Source organism: Hippopotamus amphibius, chromosome 17 (assembly GCF_030028045.1).
Source record: "Hippopotamus amphibius kiboko isolate mHipAmp2 chromosome 17, mHipAmp2.hap2, whole genome shotgun sequence".
Lineage (NCBI taxonomy): Eukaryota > Metazoa > Chordata > Mammalia > Artiodactyla > Hippopotamidae > Hippopotamus > Hippopotamus amphibius.
The window spans coordinates 57,816,424-57,842,403 of NC_080202.1; the positions used below are offsets into that span (position 1 = coordinate 57,816,424).

The 25,980-nt window shown below is 50.0% G+C and overlaps 2 protein-coding genes and 1 pseudogene across 2 annotated transcripts; 1 reads left to right on the forward strand and 2 right to left on the reverse strand.

Annotated features, from left to right (window-relative positions):
- Positions 1-13,855: 13,855 nt before the first annotated feature.
- Positions 13,856-16,062, reverse strand: LOC130840219 (polyadenylate-binding protein-interacting protein 1-like). The gene is given in 2 exon segments (XM_057715514.1): positions 13,856-14,216; positions 15,248-16,062. Coding segments are annotated over 2 exon segments (1,161 nt in total). The 5' UTR covers positions 16,048-16,062.
- LOC130840247 (phosphoglycerate mutase 1-like) lies at positions 14,222-14,898 on the reverse strand (annotated as a pseudogene).
- A 3,642-nt stretch (positions 16,063-19,704) lies between the features above and the next one.
- LOC130839647 (CMRF35-like molecule 3) lies at positions 19,705-23,098 on the forward strand. The gene is made up of 3 exons (XM_057713875.1): positions 19,705-20,053; positions 21,188-21,335; positions 22,972-23,098. Exons 1-3 carry the CDS (start codon positions 19,705-19,707, stop codon positions 23,096-23,098), a joined length of 624 nt encoding a protein of 207 aa, XP_057569858.1.
- Positions 23,099-25,980: the final 2,882 nt, after the last annotated feature.

A 25,980-nucleotide genomic window follows, 5' to 3' on the forward strand; every position in this document is an offset into this window, starting at 1 on the left:
AATAGGTCTGGAATTTTGAAACCCATTGTTGGCTGGAGCCTGAATGATGTAATAGTCAATTATCTGTGGCAGAGCCCTTCCAGCGTCACAAGGAAAGGAGGCGCCAGGAGGGCCCATGCAGGTGAGATCACAGGTGCTTCCGAGGACCCAGTGTGTAAGGGGAGTGCCGTCTCCTCCCCTTTCCCTGCTCCTGTGTGGAGGCTGCAGGAGGCAGAGAGGCTCCATCAGGTCCCCGAGGGCAGGATGAGGGGAATCCTCACCTTAGCAGGGACTCTGATCTTCTTTGGAACCAAAACCACTGCCTGTTCTCTGGTAAGAGGTCAGGAGCTTCTGCTCATCGGCTCAACCACGAGGGTGTCGATGGCGTGGGCACTGCGGTTCTCCCGCTCAGGTGGGTTTACTCCCCCCTGGGCTGCCCCGGACCCCTGCTCAGCCACATGACGGCACACAGCAGTCCCCCGAGCAGGGGCAGCTTCACGAAGGTCACGAGCACGAAGTGGAGGTTGCAGAGCAGGACGCTGCACAAGGGCAACAGGTGACAGGAGTGAGCTGCGTCCTCAGGGGAGCCCCAGGCCCCACCTCTCTCCCCGCTCCCTGAGCCCAGACCTGTGTGACAGGCAAGCCTGGGACCCTGCCAGGGAAGGATCCTCCGAGGGTCACAGCCATTCTGCTCAAGGGCTAAGCTTTCAGGGCCCCCCTACCGGCTTAGCCTGGCTAGTCCCTACCAGTACAGAAGAGACTCTGATCCCCTTCCCCACAAGCAGCGCTCCCCCCCACTCTGCCTCGCAAACCCCCACACACCAGCCTTGGTATCTCCCTCAGTCTGCCTGGAGCACGGTGAGTCATGTGGATTTCACTACCCGTTTTCTTGAGAGACAGAGGGCACGCTGCAATGCCCAGCCTAAAAATATCCCTTCAGCCACTGTGCTCTTCTCACAAGTTCCACTCCCTGCGGGGCTTCTGCACCCCTTCCCTCCCCCACCCCCCACCGCCCTGCACTTCTCCAGCCTCGCTGAAAGTCCTGCATTCCGTGACCCCACAGAACAACTGCTCTCCAAACAGCAGCGAGCAAGATGAAAGCAGGGGAGCGGAAAGCATCCCCCAAGTGCCTTGCCCCGTTTGGACTCATTTTGAACAAACAGTTCAGGGGGCCAGGCTCCAAGCAATGGGACCCCCGAGAAAGGAAGGAAGTTGGACCGCAGCAGGGGACGAAGCTGATGGAGGGAGATTCTGGGAGGCAGGACCCAGGGAGAAATGACCTTGACCCTGTGAGCCCGAAGGCACCGGGCCGTGCTGGGATGAGACCGGGGCGGGTCATGTTTGCCCTTTGATGAGAGAGCTGAGTGCTCTTTGGTTGCCTCTGAAAGAGGTGGGCTTCAGGTTGATGTTCACGCCTCTCTCTCACGTTGGGAATGTGAAAAGGCAGGAATCCCAGCTACCCAGTCCCTCCCAGAATTTCCTAGCACTCAGGGAGACGGGGGCTGGAGCTATGAAACATGTAGCTGCCTGCAACTGCAGATGTTTTAACCTGTGAATGTGTTATGCTACATGGCCAGGGGGAATTCATCAGGCAGCTAGATTTAAGACTGGTGACCCGCCGACTTGGAGAGGAGAGCTTATCCTGGGTTACTGGGTGGGCCCAGTGTAATCACCGGAGGCTTCGTAAGTGAAAGGTGGCCACAGAGTCTGTGTTAGAGCAACCCAATGTGGGGAAGACTTGACCGGCTATCGCTGGCTTTGCAGATAGAAGGGGCCACGAGCCAAGGACTGCAGTGGCCTCTAGAAGCTGGAAAAGGCAAGGAGGCAGATGCTTCCCCAGAGCCTCCAGAAGGAGCTCAGTCCTGCCAGCACCTTGATTTTAGCCCAATGAGGCTCATTTCAGATTTCTGATCTCCAGAATTAGAAGATAACAAAATTGTGATTTTGTTTTTGGCCACACCACGCAGCATGTGGGATCTTAGTTCTCCAACCAGGGATCAAACCCGTGCCCCCTGAAGTGGAAGTTCAGAGTCTTAACCACTGGATCACCAGGAAAGTCCCTAAAATTGTGCCGTTTTCAACCACCAAGTTTGTGGTAATGTTACAGCGGCCACAGGAAACTCACAAGGAGAGCTTCCCTTCTGGCTGAACCCCACTACACCTTCTTCTGCTTCTCTGGCTTTTGGGGGCGGACCAGAGGGAGACTAGAACCTTGCCTCCTGCAGCTCAGCTGGAGAACTTTGTTTGTTCAGGTTCCTCACTGGGAATGGGCAGCTCTGTAAGTCCTCGGAGGCTTAAACAAGGAAGGGGACGCCCAGGGCGGACGTTACTGTTTCTCTTCTGCACAAGGAACATCCGATGGGCCCCATGGGGGTCCCTGACAGGGTGTCCCTAGGGGAGTAGTCACAGGGCAGCCATGGGGAAGGGCTGCGGGAGACCATCTCCACTGACCTGATGATCGTGCTGGTCAGGGCCGCGGGTTGCCTGCTGCTGAGGCTCCGGGGGGCTGCAGGTTGGGAATCCAGACTGCCTGGTGTGTCTGTTGTCACAGCCGTGGATGTTGTTGATGGTGAAGGTGTTGGAGGTTTTGCTAAATGCACAGAGCAAAGCATGGTTCCGATGGTGACCCAGGTGGCTCCCCTCGGCCTTCTCCACACCCCATCCCCCGCTGGAATTAAGAATCTTTCTGTCTGAGCATCACCAGTCAGCCACTCTGGGCTTCTCCTGCATCTTTTGGATTTTTATGCAAAACATAACATTCCCTCAGTTACAGAGAAAGCATTTTACCACCGCGTGAGGGATTTGAGGGTGGCGAGCTAAGTAGGCAATTTACAAATATTCAGTGTAATCTCGGAGTCCTGCTGACATAGCTGAATGTGTAAGAACCACGTGCCCACTCCTTGGGGTTTTCAATCAGGCCGGGCCAGCTCTTTTCTGAGTGTCGGCTTTGGCTGAAGCAGGCTCTGGGCCACCTGCCCTGAAGCCACATGACCCCAGGATTCCTCTCCTGCACCGACCGAGTGTCAGAGGCCTCTGCTTTCCTCTGGGGTCCTTCTGCCTCCCAGCCACTTCCTGTGTCACCACACCTGCCCGGTGAGGACTGTCCGGCTTGGAGGATCTCAGACTCCAATTCTCCTGGGGCCAACTCCTCCTCCACTCTTCCACACGTCCACCCCAGCCTGGCTGTCTTTTTCAGCTAATTTCTGGAACGTTCGAAAACCAGCGTACGTCCCCACTGCACACACATGCACACTGTATTTACATATACCATCAAATTTGGAAAGACTTTTCTCTGCTTCCTAGTAGGCTCATGAATAACAGACATTCCCTACCTAGTGTCTGTGTGTCTGTGTGGATGTCGTGAGGAGGGTGGGGTTCCCTGGTGCCGGGAATGGAGACAAGACCTCCGTGTGAAGGTTCTAGAGGTGGAGCTAGGGGGTGGGGGGCTGAACCTGACTCTCTTTTGAGGCCTCGGTTTGAGGGAGGCTCTCGTGCCTCTGGGGCAGGTGCGGCTGAGCCCAGAATCTCCTCCAAAGCTCAGAGGCACCGGTGGAGGCCGGTGGGAGGCCCCTGCATCATGGAGGGTCGTGTCTTTGCTTCTCCCGGTTCAGAGTCCCCCATCCTCTCCTTTGCCTTCACGTTGCCAGAGGAGGCAGAAGAAGATGGAGACGGGGCTGGGGAGAGGCTCACTTGTCCTATAGCTGAGACAGCCAGGATTGTTGCCTTCAGCACCCCTCCTCCTCCCCGCACACCTGACTAGGCCCCCAGTCAGGCAGGGGCTGCTCTGGGGGTGGACACGATGCCCAGATGACCTGGGAAAGAGGACCTGCCTTCCCCAGACAAGCCCGTCCAAGCTGAGTCTGGTCCCTCTGATGATAATAGACGGAGACGTACGAGGATGCCAAGTTCACTATTTCTTTCAGGCTTTCCAGACACTCCGTACCCATATCTCAGGTGAGTGTCGAGGCTCCCTTCCATCCCTCGGGCAGATGTAGGAAGAGTTCTAAATCCTCCATGGGCCAGTACCAGGGCCTCAGAGGACAGGAGGGTGTAGTTCCTACCTGGGTGAACGGTCACGTAAACTGGGTGCCCCAGGTCAGTTCCGGTCCTCTCAATCCCGCACCAGTAGTGGTCTGCGTCGCCTCTCCGGAGGTCTTGCATGGTCACGGTGAACGTGCACCTTCTGCTATCGTCCTGGATAGACACTCGGTCTTTCCACACCCCTGGCTCTGAGTTGGTGGTTTTTGCGACAATGTCGCAGGAACGCCAGTTCTCCCCGCGGCACCACCACTTCAGATGGGTCTCCCACCCTGGGTCATAGTGGCACTCGATGGTCACCAAACCACCTTCGTGGCCGCTCACTGTCCACGGACCACGGATGCAGAAGCAGCCTGCAAAACAGGAACCCAGCATACATCTCTACCCTCCTGCAGCCCAGGGATGACCTGGGCACCACTTGGGGCTCCTGGCACCTTCCTGGGGACTGACCAGAAGCCTCTGCTCTCTGTCCCAGGGTTCTCAAATCCGCACATCCTGCCTGTTCCTTCAGCTGCTGCCGTATTTCTTTTGCTGTCACCTCCCTTGCAGAGCTTCCCTTTGGGCTCCTAATTGCCCAATACAGAGGTCTCTGCTCGTCCCGGTCCTCCTGAGTCCTGGCCGCCTCCTCGTTTTGGAAACTCTACCACCCTTTGCTCTCAGCCGACACCTCGTTGCCCACCAGCCTGCATTCCAGAGGCTCCATCCCGAAGCCCAGAGCCAGGGAGCTTGTTCTCCTGGCCTCTCCAGCTCTGCCTCCCTGATGCTCGACACCCACACGCACCCTCTGACTCTACCGTGTGAACGAAACCCACACACTCACACACGCTAAACACCGTGCTCTTTTGTGTCTCCACACTTTTGCATACGCTGTTCCCGCTTCTGGAATGTTCTCTCTGTGGAGCCCTATACCAAAGTCACAAGACAAGTTTCCAGAGTTAACCCAACCCTCATAGCAACCAAATTCCAGAGTTATCTCGACCCCCATAGCAATCTTTGATTCATGACTTGGGCTAGCCGATAACCCGACCCCATATTAGGGAAGGTATTCACCGCATAGGACCCTAGCCTATCACCTAAAGACACCTGTCTCCTTTGGCGCACTGACCAATCCATCAGCACCATTTTTTTTTAGCGGGAATTTTCCTGGTCTTGTGGTTATAAAAGTTGTCTGTGGGCCCACCAGAGGGTCGGCGCTCCCTGGTCTGCCAGGAAGTCATCCCCCTGTCTTTATGGCGTCCCTTCTCTCTAATAAACTCTATCTTCCTTACATTCTGCCTTGTGTCTGGAAATTCTTTTCCAACCTGGGCTCAGACCACAACACTCTCTTCTCTGCTTGAAGGAATCAAACCCTTACACTCATCCCTCAAGGCTCGGCTCAGATAGCATCTCTTCTGAGGGTTCTCTGATTCTGCAGCCAGCTTGACCCCTTCCCGGTGCCGCCAGACCGCCTCGTCCTGTCCCGGCCACGGCACTTACTACTCTGGGCCACGGACTGGTCTTTGGTCTGGGGCAGAAACTCAGGCAGCTCATGTGTGGGGTTGAGCAACACTCTGCAGAGCCTGCCCCCGCCCCCGCTCCCGGCTTTCCTGCCTGTCTTCCTCCCAGTCCTCTGAGCTCTTTAGAAGAAGGGTTCTCAGCTTGAACTACAAGTCAAGACCAGCTGTGGAGGCTTCACAATGATCCAGCTGCCTGAGCCCGACCTTGACCAAGTGGGTCTGAGCTTGAGGCTGAGCATCCGTGCTCTTTAAAAGCTCCTCAGAGATTCACACATTCACACACACGTGTGCACGTCTGCCGTATCTATCTACCTATCTGTCCACCCATCCATCTGTCATGTTAGCCATCTATCTGCCAGAATTGAGAAACAGACCCTAGAAAACATGGCATTTACGTTATTCATTTTTATTTTCTTTCCCCTACACCTAACTTAGGACCTGTCAGAGCACAATACTTTATTAACCTTTCTTTCAAAAAATAAGTGCATCGATGAATGAATAGGCCCTACTGTTTTCCCCTAGGACAGACCCTCTCTGTGTCCCACCCCGGCTCGGTGGGTCCCAGTTTCCGAAGCCCCGTGCCTCTCACCTGGGAGGAAGAGCAGGAGTAGCCACATGGTCCTGTCTGCCTGGGTGCTCTCCTGGGGCATCATAGGATGCCAGCTGCCCTCCAGGGACTTGAACTGAGCCCGCAGGCAAACTGCCCTCTATTTGTCTAAATCATTATATTTTAGTTTCTCCCATCTACTTCCCTTAATTTTTTTCTTCAGTTACTTCCTAATTTCATTAATTGGGAGAAAAGCAGTGTTTTCCTTTAGAGTTGAGTGATGGGTGTGATGACGTGTCCTCAGCGATGGGGGGGAGGGTGGGTGGACAGTTAAGCATCCAAGTTGCCCAAGATTCCACCGCAAGTGTGTGTGTGAGGGTCTGAGAAGATGGCTGCCAGCCAAACAGCATGAAGTGTCTGGTGCGGCCAGGAGAAAAGGGCTCCAGAGCCCACGGGAAAGGAGTGATGGAGATGCACTGGGTTTACACTTTGGCGCGAATGCGGCACTCAGGGCTCAGGCCCAGACTCGCTGCAGAAACAGCCCCATCCTTCCCTCCTCGCAGGCAGCCCCACCACCGTGTGTCTCAGACCACCTTTCTGCCCTGGGCCAGGTCCCTCCCTGAGCCTGACCCTTGCCCCTCCCTCGGGTCAGTTTCCTCTGAGGTCCTGAGTCACTGTGAAGCAGAGGCCACCATGGGGAGGTTATCAGAAAGAAGAAGCGCCTTTTCCCGTCACCTCATTTTGTCCAGATGCTTCCCTTCCCACATCTTTGCATATGTCCCTTGGCTCTGGGCTGTGGGCCACATCACTGCTTTTTCTAATGGGCTCCTAAGCGGCTTTCCCACAGTCCCCCCCCCCCCAGATGCTCCCCTTCCTCCCCTGTCCCCTGCTCCCTCTGCTCTCTCTTCTTGGCGGAGTCCCTCTCCTTGCTCTCGGGGGGGCCCCCCAGCCCCAGCATCTCCTGGAGTCTGTTCTAGATGTGCTCCTCACCTGGGGGCATCCCTACTCCACCCCCTAGCATCACCTCCGTGCCCAGGACCATCTCATGCACATCTCCTGTCACCCCCACCTCCCGGTTCAGTTCTTGGCTTTCAAAGCCAAATGTGCTTTTGCAGAGCTACCTCCCCAGATGCGCTCAAAATGAAATTCCTTGTCATCTCCAGTCCTCAAATTGGACTGTCACAGTTGGTTTGTGGGCTAGGGCTTCCCTCTCCCACCTGCCCCCACCAGACTAGCCTTCCTAAGCTGTAGCCCACCAAGTCCCAGACTAGCCTTCCTAAGCTGTAGCCCACCAAGTCCTCTTCCTGCCACCTGTCACCCTTGAACGGTCTTGCAGGGCTGGGGGGCTTGAAGGTGAGGCGGCAAAGGGCTTTGTCTGCAGGAGCAGGAGGGGCCGTGGTGCGTGAGCCGTGAAGGAGGAAGAGGCTGGGTGGCTTCTGTTTGCGTTTATGTCTGAGGAGTGCGCCTTCTCCTGGGCTTGGGTGAGCCCTGGTGGCTACAGCCAAGAATTTATGAAGGTGTTTGGGGGGGCAGGACTGCAGGGAACATGGACCCCCTCCAGCCCTCCTTCTCTCCCTCCCTTCCTTCCTTCCATTCTTAACCATTTTATTGAAGTATCCTTGGGATAAATTAAACTGCGTGCGTTGGAAGTGCCCAGTTGAAAACTTCTTGTTGTTTTCATTATTTTTCAAATTTTACATAGAGTAAGCTTCATTCTGTTGTGAGGCAGAGTTCTATGCATTTTTAACAGGCACCATTTCTTGCAACTGTCACCATGCGCACACAACACAATTCCATCACTTTTCCTCAAAGGTCTTCAACTGTAGATTCCATTTCTTTAATGGCAGGCGGTCAAGCTGGTGAGGTTAAGAAGTTCAGGTGCTGATCTGGCTTCCCAGGACTGCGGTTCCCACTTGGTTCAGCTTTCAGAGGCTTTGAGGTGCCTTTGGATCTGGCCCGTGTGTGCCACCCAGCGGCTAGTCTGTGACATAGGTGGTGGCCTTCCCGCAAATTCTGACTCCTGTATTCTCTTTGGGGGTCCCACCTGGCTCGCACAGCTTGGAAGGCAAGCCAGGATATCCAGCTCCTTTCTGGAGCTGCTTCCTCTTCTTGGTGTCCCTGAAGCCCCTCCCATCCTTCAGAGCCCTCGACCCTGCTTCTGGATCCTTTGGTTGGAAAGCTGAGTCTTTTCTCTCCCCTATTTGCTTGGGTCGGCTTCCAGGGCCAAACAGAGGGAGAGTAAAGAGAGAGAAAATGCAGCGGTGTTCCCTCCCTCCCCACCCTGCCCCCCACTCCCAGAAAGTCTTCAGGCCATAATTCCTCTGCTCTCAGAGAGGACCCTCCTGCTTCAGAGTTCTAGGTGTTGGGTTCCAGCTTCTGTGATGGAGCTACAGCCTCTGTTCTGAGGCTTGCTGGGGCTGGGTGGGTGGGAAAGAAAACAAACCAAAGCATCAAGAAACCTTCTGGGAATCCCCCCTTTTGTCCCTTTGGGTCCCTTCCCCCACCCTGCACCTCCATCCTGAGATCTTACAGCCCCTACTGAGTGTGCAGTTTCAGGATCTGGGCTGCAGGGTTCACACCCAGGCAAGGAGAATGTAGAGGAAACAGGAACAGAAAACTCATAGCTGGCTTGGTCCTACTCCTTCTGAAACCGAGCTGGGCCCTGTGGGGCTCCCGGGCACAAAGCCTTTCTGTGTCCCCTGTTTCTTTGATGATAGGAAACAGCCTTCATTCAGCCTCCGTGACCTTCCCTGAGTACCAGTGGGCAGATTCAAGCAGTTGTTAATTAGTGAAGTGAGGGGATGCGTGAGACCTGGGAGAAACAGGCAAGAGCAGCCTTGGGGCAGGTCTTGTTTCCCCAGCAACAATACACGCAACAGTATCTGAGCTATTTTGCAGGAGCTGAAACCCTCTCCAGGTGGGAGAAGTTAATGATTAATGACGGTATACTGCCCACAAGCATGTAGACCCAGACCAATGACTGAGGTTAAGTGTTGGCCTGGTCCCCGGGGATATGCTGGGCTACAAAGGAAGAAGAAAACTTGTTCGTATCAGCAGGGCCCACAAGAATGTGCCTGGGAGTGGATCTTGAGGCCCTAGATCAGGGTGGTGGAATCTAACATTGACCTAGGAAGAGGCTGTTGACACAGGCGCACGCGCACACACACACACACACACACGGACACTGGCACATGTGCCAAGCCTGGGAGATCGGGACCAGCGCACTGCTGGGATAGCCCTCAGGAGCTCGGGAGCAACGAAGACCCACATTCAATGAAGTAAACGGGGGACTTCCCTGGTGGCACAGTGATTAGGAACCTGCCTGACAATGCAGGGGACAAAGGGTTCCGTTCCTGGTCTGGGAAGATCCTACATGTTGCAGAGCCACTAAGCCCATGTGTCACAACCATTGAGCCTGTGCTCTAGAGCCTGCAAGCCGTAACTACCGAGCCCATGTGCTGCAACTACTGAAGCTCATGCACCTAGAGCCGTGCTCTGCAATAACAGAAGCCACGACAATGAGAAGCCCGTGCACCACAACAAAGACCCAATGCAGCCAATAAATAAATAAAATTTTTTTAAAAATGAAGTAAACAGAGCTGTCCTTGGCAGAGTGTGAAAGAAGGTGTCAGAGGCTTAAAGAATCTAGCATGCTAAAATATGAAAGAAAAGAGAAGAGACAATCAGTTCAGAGAGGAGAGGGAGCAGGGAGTGGAGGAGGGAGGAGAGCCCCTGAGGGATGAGGGAGAGCTCACGCCGGACATCAGGAGATTGCTAGAATAAGCAGTTTCTGTGCAGTGACGTGGCCAGCGGCCCAGGAAATGTGCAGAGAGACAGGAGAGGAAGCAACCGGACAAAATGAGGTCATGGGAAAAGTGGCTTCTGCTTTCTGATAGCCTCCCCAGGGCGACCTCTGCCTCACAGTGAGTCAGGACCTCAGAGGAAGCTGACCCGAGGGAGGAGCAGGGGTCAGGCTGAGGAAGGGACCTGGCCCAGGGCAGGAAGGTGGTTTGAGACCCACGGTGGTGCGGCTGCCCGCAAGGAGGGAAGGATGGGGCTGTGGGGCTGTTTCTGCAGCGAGGCTGGGCCTGAGCCCCAAGTGCTGCGTTCGTCTCAAAGTGCAGAACCAGCTTGTGTGCATCGCTGCCTTTGACCCCTGCCCGGGGGCTCCTCTCTCTTCACACCCATGGCCAGCTCTGCCCTCTCCTGCCAGCAGAGACCCTTGGCTCCTCGTGGGCAAACCCCACCAGACCCAGATCATGTGTCTTCCCCAAATGCACAAAGGTCTGCACGCAGCTCCCAGGACCTGCTGCAATTCGGTCCTCCCAAAGGGTGACACCCTTCCTCCTAATACGCAAAATGCAGAAGTAGGTGCTGACAATGGGAAGTGAATCAGAGACAAACACAAAGGAGACGCAAGCTCCTTCACTTGTACCTGGAAGGAGACTCGGGGTGTTCACGTCCAACCTTGGCTTCAAGTCCCTGAAGAGTACTGAGCGCTTGTTATCCCCGAGGATGGGACACAGGACCACGTGGCTGCTCTCGGCCCTGCTCCTTGTCATCCAGGCAGGTGAGTGGGGCTGGGGCTTTGGGAACTGGAGTGACTGAGGCTGGGCAGGAGATGGTGAGGGTCTGTCCTGGGGGACATGGCAGGGGACACAGCAGGGCCAAGTCATGGATGCAGATGCTTTTTTGTTAAACAAAAATCAAGCTCTGCTGCCTCTCAGGTTCTATGCCAGGTGCTGGGAACCAAACAAGAAGCAAACCCAAACCAAAGTGCCCCCCTTTTAGGATGGTGTTTTTCAATGCTGGCCTTTCTACACAAACAGATGAATGAATGAAAGAGCAAACTAATGAAGGAATCCACTCTTCATGAGCTTTTAAAGAGCACAGGGCTTCCCTGGTGGCGCAGTGGTTGAGAATCTGCCTGCCAATGCAGGGGACACAGGTTCGAGCCCTGGTCTTGGGAAGATCCCACATGCCGCAGAGCAACTAAGCCCGTGAGCCACAACTACTGAAGCCCATGTGCCTAGAGCCCGTGCTCCAGAACAACAGAAGCCACCACAGTGAGAAGCCTGTGCACCACAATGAACAGTAGCCCCCCATCACCACAACTAGAGAAAGCCCACGCACAGCAAAGCAGACCCAATGCGGCCAAAAATAAAATAAATAAAATTAATTAATTAAAAAATTAAATAAAGAGCACAGATGCTCAGGCGTCAGCTCAGATCCACTGAGTCAAGGTTGGGCTCAGGTATCTGGATTGTTTCAAAGCCTCCGCAGCTGATCTTGACTTGTAGTTTGAGCTGAGAACATTTCCTCTTAAGAGTACAGGGAGGAAGTGTTCTCAGCTCAGGTAGCAAAAGTGGGGGCGGGAGGGGGCAGGCTCTGTAGAGTGTCTCTCAGATCCGCACATCGGCTGCCTGAGTTTCTGCTCCGGACAAGCCAAAGACCAGCTCATGTCCTGAGTATTAAGTGCAACAACTGAGATACCAAGGGAGGTGTCACCGGGGAGGGAAGACCAGAGATGAGAAGGTGTCTAGGTCTGGGCTCGACATCCAGTCCTTGATGCTCAGAGAAGACAGGATCTAGGGAGGTAGGACCACAGGGCTCTGCTCCTTCTCAGCCTCCCACGGCAGCCACAGAGGAACGGGAATCACAGGGCTTGGGGCAGGAGGCAGGGAGGGTCTCTTCAGGGAAGGAGGTTATCAAAGGAAATAAAGTGACCGCATTTTTTTTCATCCAATGACGTACTCATCATCTATGTAGGAGACAAAACTCCGATAGGGAGGTTTGCATGGAGAAACTTCACTGGGGAAACTTACATGTTATTATCTGTCTAATTTGAAAGTTCATACGGGTAAAGGGGTACATATGTGTAAACGTCAGGTTGAGTGCCCTAGAAAAATACCGTAGACTCGGGTGGCCTAAACAGTAGAAAGTTATGTCACAGTAATGAAGGCCGGAAGTCCAAGATCAAGGTGCTGGCTGATTCGGTTCCTGATGAGGGCTCCCTTCTTGGCTTACATTTCTTTCTTTCTTTTTTAAATTAATTAAGTAATTAATTAATTAATTTTATTGGCTGTGTTGGGTCTTCGTTGCTGCACACGGGCCCTCTCTAGCTGTGGCGAGCGGGGGCTACTCTTCATTGTGGTGCGCGGGCTTCTCATTGCAGTGGCCTCTTTTGTTGCAGAGCATGGGCTCCAGGCGCGCAGGCTTCAGTAGTTGTGGCACATGGGCTCAATAGCTGTGGCTCACAGGTTCTAGATCATAAGCTCAATAGTTGTGGCACACGGGCTTAGCTGCTCTGCGGCATGTGGTATCTTCCTGGGGCAGGGATCAAAACTGTGTCCCCTGCGTTGGCAGGCGGATTCCTACCCACTGCACCACCTAGGAAGTCCTTGGCTTACATTTCTAAGCCTAACTATTGTTGTCTGCATTAAATTTCATTGTGTACTTAATAATTCCCTAACTGATGGAAGCTAACTTGGTTCCTCTATTTTTGCTAATTATGTGATAAATCTTTGTGCACAGCCTTTTGTTAGCCTCTCTGATTATTTCCTGAGGACCGAATCCTAGAAGTATCATTGTTGGAGCAAAGGCCATGACTATGTTTGTTGTGAACAGCTGCCTTATGCCTTTCTGTGTGGTTGAACCAGTTACATTCCTTCCACATCTTCTCATGGTGCCCGGACAGCCTGGCCCCCGCCAGCAAACCGCGAGTCATCAAAACTCAGCTGGTTTGATGTGCGAAAAATGGCATTGTCTTCCACATTTCTTATTTGCTACGTTATTTAAATGAGACGTTTGAATTTTATTATCCACTGAATTTCCTCTTTGTGATTTGCCTCTTATTTCCCATCAGTTTTCCAAATGGGGTCTTCATGTTTCTCTTCACACTTCTTTTTTTAATGTTCTTTTTAGAACTTTTATTGAGATACAGTTAACATACAATAAACTGCATATATTTAGAGTGTACAATTTGGTATCCCAGTCTCCCAGTTCATTCCCCCCCGGCCCTCCCCGCTTTCCCCACTTGGTGTCCATATGTTTGTTCTCTACATCTGTGTCTCTCTTTCTGCCTTGCAAATCGTCTACACACTCTTAATTAAGAGAAATGCTGTTAATCTTTTTCTATGTTATTTGTCCTAAATGTTTCTCTCAGTCTGTTCTTTTCAGTTTTTTTATTGATATGTTCAAATGTTATATTTGCATGCAAATTAATTTCTGACTCTTTCTTGTGTCATGTTGACCATTAATTTCAAGTTTCTAAAGTTCTCCCTGTCATCCAGGAATTTTATAAAGATTCATTTCTGTTTTCTTCCAGTTTAAAAGATTATTTGCTGTTTTATGGTGATATCTAATCTCCCTGCATTTACCTAAAGGGAGCACAGGGAGAGGTGACAGCACAGGGTTATGTCCTAACACTTCCTTGCTTATCTTCTCATCTCCTATGTCTTTTGTCAATTTCTTCAATAGACTAGACTATGTAAGGCTAGTTTTTAAGCTATTGACTGTGTTCTTTTTTTTTTTTCAAAATCAATTTTATTGCAGCCAAAACAGTAGAATTAACTGTACATAATAAATTATTACATATATATACACATTTTAAGTTATAGGGAATAAAGTTTATTTTGGCAGAGAGTGTTAAACAAGATTAAAGTTGCATACATTAGTAACATAACTCAACATCCTTAATTTGGTATAAGTGTGACACATTTTCTTGCTTTCCTGTGTTCTGCTAAATCACCATAACCTAAACTGCTTTATAAAATTGATATGCTGAAATTTAATTTTACTGATTTTGCTTACACTCTGATTCCAAACAAAACTTTTCATAAGCTTCTTCTATCTCTGGGTCCATTTCATCATCAATAGCATCCAAGTACGGATCACCACCCCTCGATAAATCTGTTCCATTTTCCTCATAATCTGGAAAAACCTCTTCTCTTTCAAGTAATTCTTGATATTTCTCTTGGTAATCTGGATCAGCTGCAGTAAAAGGAACACCATCAGATGTATAAAATGTTGGCTCATTCATAAAATAATTAGGATCATTTTCAGGTGTTGCTTCCCTGTATGTTGAAGTTGCATGGACTCTACCCCAGTTACTGGACCGGAGTTCTACAAGCTTCAAGAGCATCTGTTTTACATCTCTCCTGGCCTTGCCCTGGGCAGTCACAGCTTCCATGGCTTCACACACAGTCTCCTCATCTCCTAGCAACTGCACAGGCTTGATGGGCTTCATGTTCTTGTCCAATTCACAGACAGTGGGACGCCAGTGGGCAGGCTCAGCTCCATGGTGGCTTCTTCGGAGACCCTCTCCAGATGCTTAACAATGCCCCACAAGGTTGGTGCCAGGGGCTACCATCAGTACCCCTTTCCCCTCCTTGATCTGGGGAACTATTTCTTCCTTCCAGGAAAAGGGCAGAGCTCTGGCAATAGCATTCTTCAGACTCTCATGGGAGGGCCGCTGACCTCCAGTGGGGTCTGCATACCTTTGATCCTTACTGATGCTGCTGCAGAAGGACCATCAGACGCTACTGGAGGTAGTGGGACTTCCAAAGAGTGTCTCCAGATCTTTACCTGGGCTCAGCCTCACTATGCTTGGCAGCAGTTTCTGCTTCATTGAGGCCAGTGAGACCCCCGTAGTGCTGTCCATTGAGGGGCCAAGTTCTCACCTCTGACAGCCACATCTGGTCAGTGGCATCCAGCACTGTCCAGAGGGTCTGAGCTGCTCTCTCAGCACTGAGGTGAAGCCTATGTGCTCACAGCCCACTGCCTGGCTCCTGACGCAATTTTTTTTTTTTTAAAAAACAGCCTTGAAGTTTGTTCCATGTAACTGTGACTATATATGTTTTGTTTTTGTTTTTAAGGCAGTGCAATCCTAACATTTTTATATCTCCAACTGGATTTATAGTAGTACTTTATCCAAATATTTATTGAACTTAAAAGTATGAATCATTTTATTTTTTAACAGACTCTTCCCCGCAGGAATATCCTAACTTCCTCTATTTATAAGCATAATTAAAGGAAAGTGGCTAGAAGAGCAAAAGCCATAGGTAAAGAAAAAATTCCTGTAGATCCATAAAGATTATTCTGATGAAGTGCAACAGAGGAAAAATAACCCCAAAGAAAAAGCAAGGAATTGAGACCTCCTGGCTCTCTACATCACTTCTTTTCCTACCTGCTGCAATTTGCATCTAAGACCACATTTTCAATTCTCTGAATAATTTCCTGCATATCAGTCTTTCCTTTCTCCTTCCAGGCATCTTCTAAAACTGAGCCTGTCAACTTCAGTAATTTTACTGCACAAATTAAGTTGTCATCCACAGGATTAGAAAAGAGGGCATTCAGCAACTTCCGAAGACCAACCTGAAGAATGTCTGCCCTTGTAACCTGTCCATTTGTTCCTTTAATCTCCAGGTTAAAATAAAGTTCTCCCAGAAAAAGTACAAATGCGTGGAATCGTTTTCGAGTCACTTCATCCCCTTTTGCAGCTTGATCTTTAACTTCATATTCAGTCCGACATCTTTGAAGTAGCAATTGGCGGAAGTTGACACTCTATGGGCTAATTGTCAGATGATGGGACAGGTAATTACAGAGGCGAGCTCCCATGTAAGAGAAATTTGGGATAGATGTGGCCTGTTGATAGATGAGTTCCACAAGTTCTTGCAAAGCATCATCTGTTGTAACCCAGCCATTCAGGGTCTCTGCAAACTGTTCAATTTCAGTTTCAAAACTGCCAGGCTGCTCCGTAAGATGATTCAAAAAATCCTGAACATAATCTGATAAAGTGGGATAATCTTCACAACAGTCCTCATAGGAGTCTGCGTAATTAGAAGAATAACTTGATGGGTAAAACTCAGGAGTGTTCGCAGACAGCTTAGACATCAACACAGGAGCCACAACCACCTGGGGTTTAGCCATTGCTGACTCCGAATTCTGCTGCGGGATATTATCCTGCGAATTAGGAGGAGCTCTCATGGGCCTCGTTTGTTCTGGGGGCACCCTGGGCTGGGGAGGCCGCTGGGTGCAGGCGGGGGCCTCGCACTGGGCCCCTGGTGGCGGGGCCGTCCTGGGCTGGCACAGCCAACTGTGTTCTATTGATATGTTTATCTAGTCTTGTTAGATTTACAAGCTGGTTTCTTTATCAAGGCCTGGTCCTGTTTTACTATCTGGCAGGCAATGCTTCCTCATTACTCATCTTTAAGATGTTAAAAATTCTTGTATCTTCATTTATTCAAATCTCTAAATTTTATGTATATATATGCATTCTCCTTCCTCCAAAATGAATTCATGGATTTAACTAAATCACACTCAAATCCAGCAGAACATTTTAGAATATATATACATAATCCGCATTTATAAGATGTACATACATATATATAGTATATAAAATGCTCTCAAGCAGCATTGCAGGCTACAGATAAATTGTTCATGAAAGGAAGTGTCAATCGATGTGGCAAACTTCCTTGTTGTCTTATTTTTTTAGTTAATTAATTGGCTGTGTTGGGTCTTTGTTGCTGCGCACGGGCTTTCTCTCTTTGTGGAGAGTGGGGGCTACTCTTGGTTGTGGTGTGCGGGCTTCCCATTACAGTGGCTTCTGGTTGCGGAGCACGGGCTCTAGGCGCTCAGGCTTCAGTAGTTGTGGTGCAGGGGCTTAGTTGCTCTGCGGCATATGGCATCTTCCCTGACCAGGGCTCGAACCTGTGTCCCCTGCATTGGGAGGTGGATTCTTAACCACTGCACCACCAGGGAAGTCCCACTGTTGCCTTATTTTAAGATATGGCCACAGACACCCACCTTCAGCAACCATCACCCGAATCAGTCAGCAGCCAACAACACAAGGTAAGACCCTCAGCCAACAAAAACGTTAAAGTTTGCCGAAGGCTCAGAGGATGGTTAGCATTTTTTAGCAATAAAGCGTTTGTAATTAAGGTATGCACATTTTTTTGGACATAGTGCTGTTGCACAGTTAATAGACTACAGTAGAGTGTAAATATAACTTCTATATGCCCTGGAAAATTTAAAAATCCACGTGACTTGCTTTATTGTGATATTTGCTTTATTGTGGTGGTCTGGATATGAACCCGCAATATCTCTGAGGGATGCCTGTGAAAGCTTAAGAGATTCGCCACAAGAGGGAGGAAGGCGTGAGGAGCAGGTGTATCCACACAAGGTCGGGAAAACATTCCAGATGTAAGCAGGGCCAAAGAGAAATCTCTCCTACCTAGAGGCAGCTAGTAAAGATTAGAGGAGGTGATGCTACTTCAGTGTGAAAACAACCTTGCAAAACCCCAAGGAACAGGAGACATCAGGGGAGCATGACGTCACCAAAGAACCCGGTAATCCCCCAAGAACCAAATGCAATAACAGAATTTCGCAATTTACCTGATAAAGAATTTTAAACACCTCTTTTGAGGAAATCAATGAGCTGTAAGAGAACACAGAAAGACAATTCAATGACGTCAGGAAGACAATACTCAACAATGTCCACAATATGTGAAATGTAATGAATGCATAGAAATAATAAAAAGGAGCAAATTCTGGAGCTGAGGAATTCCAGGAATGAAACTTTAAAATGCACTAGAGAGTATCAACCACAGAGCAGACCAAAGAGAAGATAGAATCAATGAGCTGGAGGATAGGAACTCTGAAATATCCCAGGCAGAAGAGAACTAAGAGGAAAAAAATGAAAAAGAACAGAGAAAACCTGCGTGCTCTATGGGACTCCAGCAAAAGAACAGATATCAGAATCACTGGAGGTCGAGAGGAAGAGAGAGAGTACACAGCAGAAGGTTTATTTAAAGAAATACTAGCTGAGAACTTCCCACACCTGGTGAGACTTTTGTACATCCAAATTCCTGAGGCTAATAGATAACTCCATTAGTGCAAAATGACCATTTTCAAGACACAATATAATGAAACTGTCAAAAATCAAAGACAAAAAGAGAATTCTAAGATCAGCAAGAGGGAAAAAGATTGTAGCCTACAAAGGAATCCCTCTTAGGCTATTGGTGGATTTCTCAGCAGAATCTCTACTGTCCAGGAGAGAGTGAAATCATACATACAAAGTGTTGAAAGAAACAATATTGCCAGCCAGGCATATTCTATCTGGAAAATTACTCTTCAGAAATGATGATAAAGACATTCCCAGACAAGGAAAAGCTGAGGCAGTACATCACCTCTCCTCCTGTCTTATGAGAAATGCTGAAAAGGAACTCTTCAAGCTGAAATGAAAAGGTGCTAAATTGATAACATGAAAACACCCAAAAATATACAATACAATTTTGTAGTCTTGTATGGGACTATTTTACTTTTAAAGGCATAACCCCAAAGTTTTGAGGTGCGGTATTTTTTTTCATTCAGTCAAAATCATTTAAAATCTTTATTGTGATTTCTTTCTTCACTGAATTGTTGTTTAGACATTATCTGAGCAAGGAGAAATGTTTCAGTTCTGTTTTTGTTATTAATTCCCAACAGTTGAATTACATTCAGCGAACATACTCAACGATTTCAATGTTTGGAAAATTGCAGTGACCAGTGTCTTTAATGGCAAGTCTCTTTGATGGTCAGTTTTTGTAAATGTTCTCCTCATGCTTTAGAACACGTGTTGTCTGAAGTCATTGGATCAAGTGTTCCACATGCTTCTCGTTCCATTTCAAACGCATGCCGAACAGTCACACCGAATGTGTCTTGGGAGTAAATCAATGGTCAGAGTTTCTGTGAATGGGTTTGTGTCTTGTTCGGTAAATTTAAATAGTTTGTAAATGGAGGTCTGATTTAAGTTATTTCCATTGTTCTGAATGCCTTTAAGCAAACGATTAGGCTGCAAATACTACGCAGCTGAGTGTTGTCCTGGAGCAGATGGTCTGAGAGAAAAGATAATAGTCCTAAGAGTTGACTCATTTTTGACCTGCTGCTTGAATCATTTGCATTAGGTTTAATAAAAATCTTACAAGACACCAGAAAGCATCCAAGGATGCTGCTCTGTTTATACCTGAACAGAAGTATAAACACTTTTACACTCGCTTTTATCATACAAAATCACTTCTACCAGGACGTTTGGAACTGGAATTGACGATAATTCAATGGAGAAAACGGGGTCTGTGTGATATGTACTCCACAGCACATGGAGACCACTTAGCAACCACTGTCTTGGCCACCTTCAGAGATGCTCCTGCCAGGTGGTTTACTACATCATAACCAGTCGGAACAGCCTCCCCACAGACATGTGATGGGGATTCTTCTGCTGGACCTCCTGAGGTCATCAGTCCAAAGCCATCTTCTATGGAAATGGGTCCTCTGGTCTTTCCTCCTCAGCAGACCAGCATAACAGACATGGTTGCAAAAGGACATCTCTGGAAATAGAAAAATTGACTGGCCACAGACAGGGTGAGCTACAGGAAGCTACTGTTGCTCTGTGTCCACATTTTTGTTCCTTCGAGATCTGTATTGTGCTTTTATGGGATTTTCCTGGTAGCTTTGACCTGATAGAATTTTGAAGAACAAAAGGTCTTTACATGGAAGGTATATTCCTTCCTTGACTGCTATTTGACTCAGGAGGCCTTTGAGTTTATTGGCGCTATTCACAATGCAGGAGGCTGTGGCCCTGCCCTCGGGGTGGGAGGTGACAGGTACATGGATTTGTGTTTTCCAGGCTCATTTGCCATCACGGGCCCAAGAGAAAAGCGAGGCGTGGTGGGGAACTCATTGACTGTGCAGTGTCGATACGACCCTGGGTGGGAGACGTATGTGAAGTGGTGGTGCCGAGGAGCTGCCTGGAGCAGCTGCAAGATTCTTGTTGAAACCACTGGATCAGAGAAGGAGGTGAAGAAGGACCGTGTGTCCATCAGGGACACCTGGAAAAATCACTCATTCACTGTGACCACGAAGGAGCTCAGCCTAAGCGATGCAGACACATACTGGTGTGGGATTGAGAGAGTCGGAAGTGACCTGGCGACCCAAGTTAAAGTGACCGTTGACCCAGGTAAGAGTATGTGTCTGTGTGCATGTGCCCTGTCCTAGTCCCTGGGGTCCCTCTTCAGTGACCTAACTGTCACTCAGAGTGAGCTGTCCCAGAGGGTGGGCGAGTCCTGAGGTCCCATGGAGCCCCCACTGCCCACTTGGGATTGGGAGGGGCAGGGCTTCCCTTGGAGGCTCTCCTGGCTCCCCGGGCCTCCTCCGGGAGGGGATCAAGCCTTTCTCGACACATTATTTGTCCCCTCTGCACAGTCAGTGCCTGAGTCTGTTGCCCATGATCTTGAAGGCGATGGTCTCCGTTTCAGCCCGTGGGCCAAAGGGACCCTATTCTGTGGGACTCGAAGTCCCCAGTTCCTGCCAATGCGTTCCCGAGACCCCTGTTGCCCAGGTGTTTCTGCTCTTTCTGGAGTTTGTGGCTGGGTCTTCAGAGCTGCCGTTTCCACCTCCTGTTCCACATCCCATCTCAGGGGGAAAGAGACCCAGCAGAGTGGGGGTGCCGTGCTTAATTCCTGGCGTCTGGAAGGGCCTCTACAGTCAAAGGGCTGCATTCCCGGTGCCTGAAATCCCACCATGAGCATTTACACATCTGGGATTAATGATGTTCTTTCCTAAATCCTTGTAGATGCAGACACTCTGGGTGTGTCAGCTCAGGGGTGCCCGTGCCTTGGTTTGACCGAGTTTATCTGTTGGGCTCTGCTTCTGCTGACCCTTGGACAGGGGGCACCAGCTCGCCGGGCACCTGTGGCAAGGAGGGTGGGGACACAGTCAACGGACCCCCCGCCGCCCAACCTGGAACCTGGAACCTGGAAGATGGAGTGTTTAAATTTCAGCTGCCCTTGTCCTGAGGGAACCCTGGGCCCCTCTATCCTCCCTGGACCTGTGCCAGCCCCACCTGCCTGTGAGGCTCTGCGTCTCCTAGTGGCCAGGGAGATATGGCAGTCCAGGCTATAGACCCCCTCCCTTGGCCCTGCTCCAGACTCCTCACTCCACGCACCCCCCACCCCCACCCCCTGGCTCAGAGGCAGCTTTAGGGCTGTGGGCGGGTGAGCAGGCAGAGTAGTGTGTAACCTGGTCTGTATTCAAGCGCCAACTTCAGAGTTGGCCACCATTCCCACCGCCACCACTGTTGACCCATTCACAGTGCCTGTCAGCCCTTCTGAAGCACCTGTCAACCCGTCCGCAGAGCCTGTCAACCCTTCTGCAGAGCCCGTCAACCCATCCTCAGAGCCTGTCAACCTGGAAGGGACCAGTGGCTGCTCGGATGTGACCAGCTCCTGCTCCAACAGCAGGTAAGCCAGCTCCGATGCTGCCATTCCCTGTGCCCCAAACTCCTCCAGTGGGGGGACCCTTTATAGGCCCAGATATTGGCCACAGCCTGTCTCTGGACCCCCAGGTCTGTTGAGAGGGCACGGGCTCCAGGGCTCTTCTCACTTGCTCTCAGGGGCACAGTGTCCTTGGAGGCCCCGGCGCTTCGCCTGGGCTCCGTGCGGTTTGCAGCTGTGCTGCTTCGTACATTCATCCCTCCCAGTTTCACTGAGTTAGCTTCTGCATGGCTGGCACTGGGCGGGGCTCAGGGACCCAGACATGGAGCACCCCCCGCCGAGCTCAGAGATGGAGACTCCGCGTGTGGGAGACAGAGGGCAGGCAGTGCGGATGGCACGGCCGGGATGTGTGGGCAAGGGGGCCGTGGGCCACAGCGAGGGGCTCTTGGTCCAGATTCTGGGAGAACAGGGAGAGCCTGGGTAAGTCCTCATTTCCCAAATTTCTATTATGGCAAGAGCAGTGATACTCCTATTTCCTGGCAGCCACGGCGGGCTTTCCTGTCATTATTCTGTTAATTCTTTGCCCCGGCCTAGACCACACAGGAGGAGGAATGGGCAGATAGGCACGTTCCCATTTTACAGAGGAACAAACTGAGTCTAGTCCAGGCTCCTCAGTGCCCTGCCCAGCCGTTGCAGACAAAGGGGCTTTCTCGAAGCTGCGAGGCCCTTTCACTTCCTCCCTTCTCTCTCCCAGTCCTCTCTTTGCTTCTAGATCTGCCACTTCTCCTATTGCTGGGCCTTCCCACAGAATCCCTGTGGGGGATCCCCGATCTTCCTCCCCGCCAGGAACCCTTTCCTTCCCCTCCCCCGTTTGCTCTGTGTTTGGAAACTTTCTTTCTACTAAACTGCTTTGAAGAAGTGATAGCTGAGGCGTGTCCTCCCTGTATGAATCAAAGGCATCCCTAAGCACCAGTTAGGGCCTTTGATCTGCGAGAGATGGATATTCATTCATTTATCCAACCAGTGAGCACTGAGCACCCACTCCTGCCCATCCCTGTTTTAGGGAAGACGGGGGGGATATGAGGAAAAACAAACTATCCAGCTCCCTGCTTTCCGGGTACTTATAGTACATAAATAATGTGCCAAACAGAGTTAATTGAATGATTGATTGATGAATTTAGCCTACAAATTTCTGCGAAGAGTGAAGAATAAGAAATAATTGTTGTATTAGTCAGTTAGGCTGCCATAACAAAATACCCAGGCCAGGCAGCTTAAACAACAGACATTTCTTTTTGCACACGTCTGGAGGCCAGGGTCTGCTGTCAAGGTGTCAGCAGAAGTCATTTCTTCCAAGGTCTCGCGCCTTAGCCCATGGACTGCCGTCTTCTTCCTGTGGTTTCCCATGGTTTCCCCTTCGTGTGTGTCTATATCCTAATCGCTTCTCCTTCCTGTAGGGACACTCATCCCTTCCCTCCCGGTAGAGCAGCAAGGGTGAGAACAGGGAGAAAGGAGGAAGGAGGGTTTGGGGGAGTGAAGGCCATTGTCAGCCTGGGGTCCCAGGCTGGCCCTCACGGGGGTTATTGGAAGCCAGGACCTGGGCACGGGAGAGCGGGAGGAGGGCGCCTGGGAGGCAGCTCATTTCCTGTGACTGTGTCCCCCACAGGTCCCTGCTCGGCAGCATCCCTTTCCTGCTCCTGGTCTTCCTGGAGGTGCCCCTGCTGCTGGGGATGCTCAGTGCTGTCCTCTGGGTCAACAGGCCCCTGAGGAGCTCTGGGGGGGAAGGGCCCTGAGAACCAGTAGCCCCCGTGCTCTGCAGTGTCTTGTCTAGAGAGAAAGAACCTCAAACAGAAGAAAAAGAAATTTTTATCAGGGAATGACCATGGACAGCAGGGACTGTGGCCCTAGAGGCAGGGTGGCCCCTGCTTCAGGAAACAGTCCCCTAGTCCCTGGAAACCTGCAGCTGTGATGCTCGGGCATCTGGGCCTCCCTCTGGTTTCCCGCTTCTCTGCATAGCCTCTGGCCTTCTTCTTCCTGAGGCCTCCAACACACAAAAAAATACAAGAGGTCATGCAAGAGCAGATGCCTTTCTCCTGGGCCCAGCTCCTTGGAGGACATATACAATCTCAAGTCTGTGGCTGCCTACAACATAATGGACTTATTTTTGTATCCCGTGGGGTTCAGGGCTTCAGCCAATAGTGGGGTTTCAAAATTCTAGACCCCATGAAAATAGCAAAACTGTGCTAAACGCAGATAACATGCCAACCGCAAGTGAAGACATGAATGTACAAGGGGACAGAGACTCTGGCATCCCTGCCCTGATGTATTTTTGCCGCTTGTGTGGAAGTAGACCCCGGCAGCAGCTCCATCCCTCACCTCCTGGACAGGCACACCTGAAGATGAGAAGGGCCTCACGTCCTCTCCTTGTCAACATAACCCTGCCTGTTAATATCTCCACATTTTCTTACCTCTTTTGAATGTATTCACTTTGCCTGTGACTCTCATTCGGGGTCCACAGGGAGATACCCCATGCATTTTGGGGACTGTGGAGTAACCCATCAGTCAGACCCTGGAACCAGAACAGGTCAGCGAATGGGAGCTATGGGTGGCTGGCGAGGGATGGGGCTGAGACAAGACTTATTATCCTTTTAAAGAGCCCTAGACTAAGATTCCTCGGATGTCAAGGAAGCTCTTGCTGATGGTTCAATGTGGAGGAAGAGAGCAGGACATCAGGGAGATACTTTATAAAGAGCATAGGACAACTGTTGTCTTCTTCTCAAATTCCTCCCCTGGACTTTTACTTCTGGGCAGCCTTAAGACCAAAGAGGGAGGCTACTCATTTTTCCACTCTGTCCTTGGGGAGAGGCAGGCTGGACCAAGAGCAGATGGGAGAGAAACCTCCCTTTCTAACCCACTAGAGGCCAAACCCTGAAACTCTCTCTTGCCCCTTGAGCGGGGCGTGGTGGATATGTGCAGAGAGACCAAAGGTTCAGTCTCCTGTGCTGCCATCCAGCTGAAGATCTTGCCTTCATGTAGCCAAAGCTGAGGTGGGAAATTTACTGTATTCAAAGGTAAAATGAGGTGGGAGACTCATCCCCCGCCCGCAGACTTCCCAGTGACTCTACTGACACAGGGAAACATCAGAGGGACCGTGTAGGGGTCCCAGCTTGAGTACTCCCGGAAGATAGGGTTGCCAGGCTTAGCAAATAAGAACATAGGACACTCAGTTATAACTGAACTTTGGCTAAACAACAAAGACTTTTAAAATATAAGTATATCCCATGAACTACTGGGAATATATTTATGCTAAAAATTGGATGTTCCATTGCAGTGAGACTGTCAGGCTTGTCCAGTTCCAAGGAGGGCAGGACTGGTGCCACCAATGATCAAAATGGGCACACTGTCTTTTTCAAATTCTTCTCCCCAAGCTGAGCTTGTCCTGCTCTGAGAAGCTAAGATAGTAAGCTTCTTTTGATGTCACACAGTCACTCATTCACTCACTCAGACTCACATACATGGTCTCAGGCAAGGGTTCAGGGATTCATCCTCACTGTTTGAAGAAGAGTGAAGGGGATCCTGAAGCCTCCGTTCCCCAGCACCATGGCGATGTGATGCACGAAGAAAGAGTCCTTACCAGGGCCAGTGGTCACTTTAACTCAGACCTGAGGGTCAGCTCTGGTCCTCTCAACCCCACACCACTAAGTGTTTCCTTGTGTTGCCTGAGCTTCTCCAGATGTACTGAGAAGCTGGAGCTGGTGTATTGCATGGAGAATACGCAGATTACAGAATGAAACAATGCCATTTGCAGCAACACGGATGGATCTAGAGATGATCATACTAAGTGAAGTAAGTCAGACTGAGAAAGACAAATATGACACGTGGGACCTAAAAAAAAATGATACAAATGAACTTATATACAAAACAGAAATAGACACACAGACATAGGAAACAAACTTATCGTTCCCAAAAGGGAAAGAGGGGGGATAAATTAGGCGTTTGGGATTAACGTAAACACACAAGTATATAGAAAATAGGTAAACAACAAGGACCTACTGTATAGCACAGGGAACTATACTGAATATTTTGTAATGACCTATAAGGGAAAAGATTCTGAAAAAAAAAGATATATATGTATGTATAACTGAATCCCTTTGCTGTACACCTGAAACTAACACAACCTTGTAAATCCACTATACGTCAATAAAAAATAATTTATTAATTTAAAAAAAGAGTTTGAAAACCAAAACATAAAAATTTTTTTAAAAGAGTATGCAGGGACTTCCTTGGAGGTCCAGTGGTAAGAATCCACCTTCCAGTGCAGGTGATGTGGGTTCAGTCCCTGGTGGGGGAACTGAGATCCCACATGCTGAGGGGCAGCTAAGCCCTCGTGCTCTCTAGCGCCTGCGCTCTCTCTGCCGTAACTAGAGAGCCCTTGTGCTGCAAGTAAGACCTGAGGCAGCCAAATAAATAAATAATAAATAAATAAATAAATATTTTAAAAACAATATGCAGATGATGACCTGCTGAACCAGGAGGCACAAGCCACTCACACGGGGTCAGCAGGTAGCTGACCTCAGCATCCGAAATGCCACTTTGCAAGTGAAACCCACAGGGTCCTTTTGGTTGAAGGCACAGTTTCAATAAACCCACACAAAGGCAGTAGAGTCAAAAGATT

Excerpts from the sequence above, each read along its gene's own strand:
- LOC130839647 (XM_057713875.1), top strand. The coding sequence starts at position 19,705 with ATGGATTTGTGTTTTCCAGGCTCATTTGCCATCACGGGCCCAAGAGAA. Across the intron at positions 20,054-21,187 it reads TAAAGTGACCGTTGACCCAG|TGCCTGTCAGCCCTTCTGAA; the intron begins GTAAGAGTATGT and ends ACCCATTCACAG. Across the intron at positions 21,336-22,971 it reads AGCTCCTGCTCCAACAGCAG|GTCCCTGCTCGGCAGCATCC; the intron begins GTAAGCCAGCTC and ends TGTCCCCCACAG.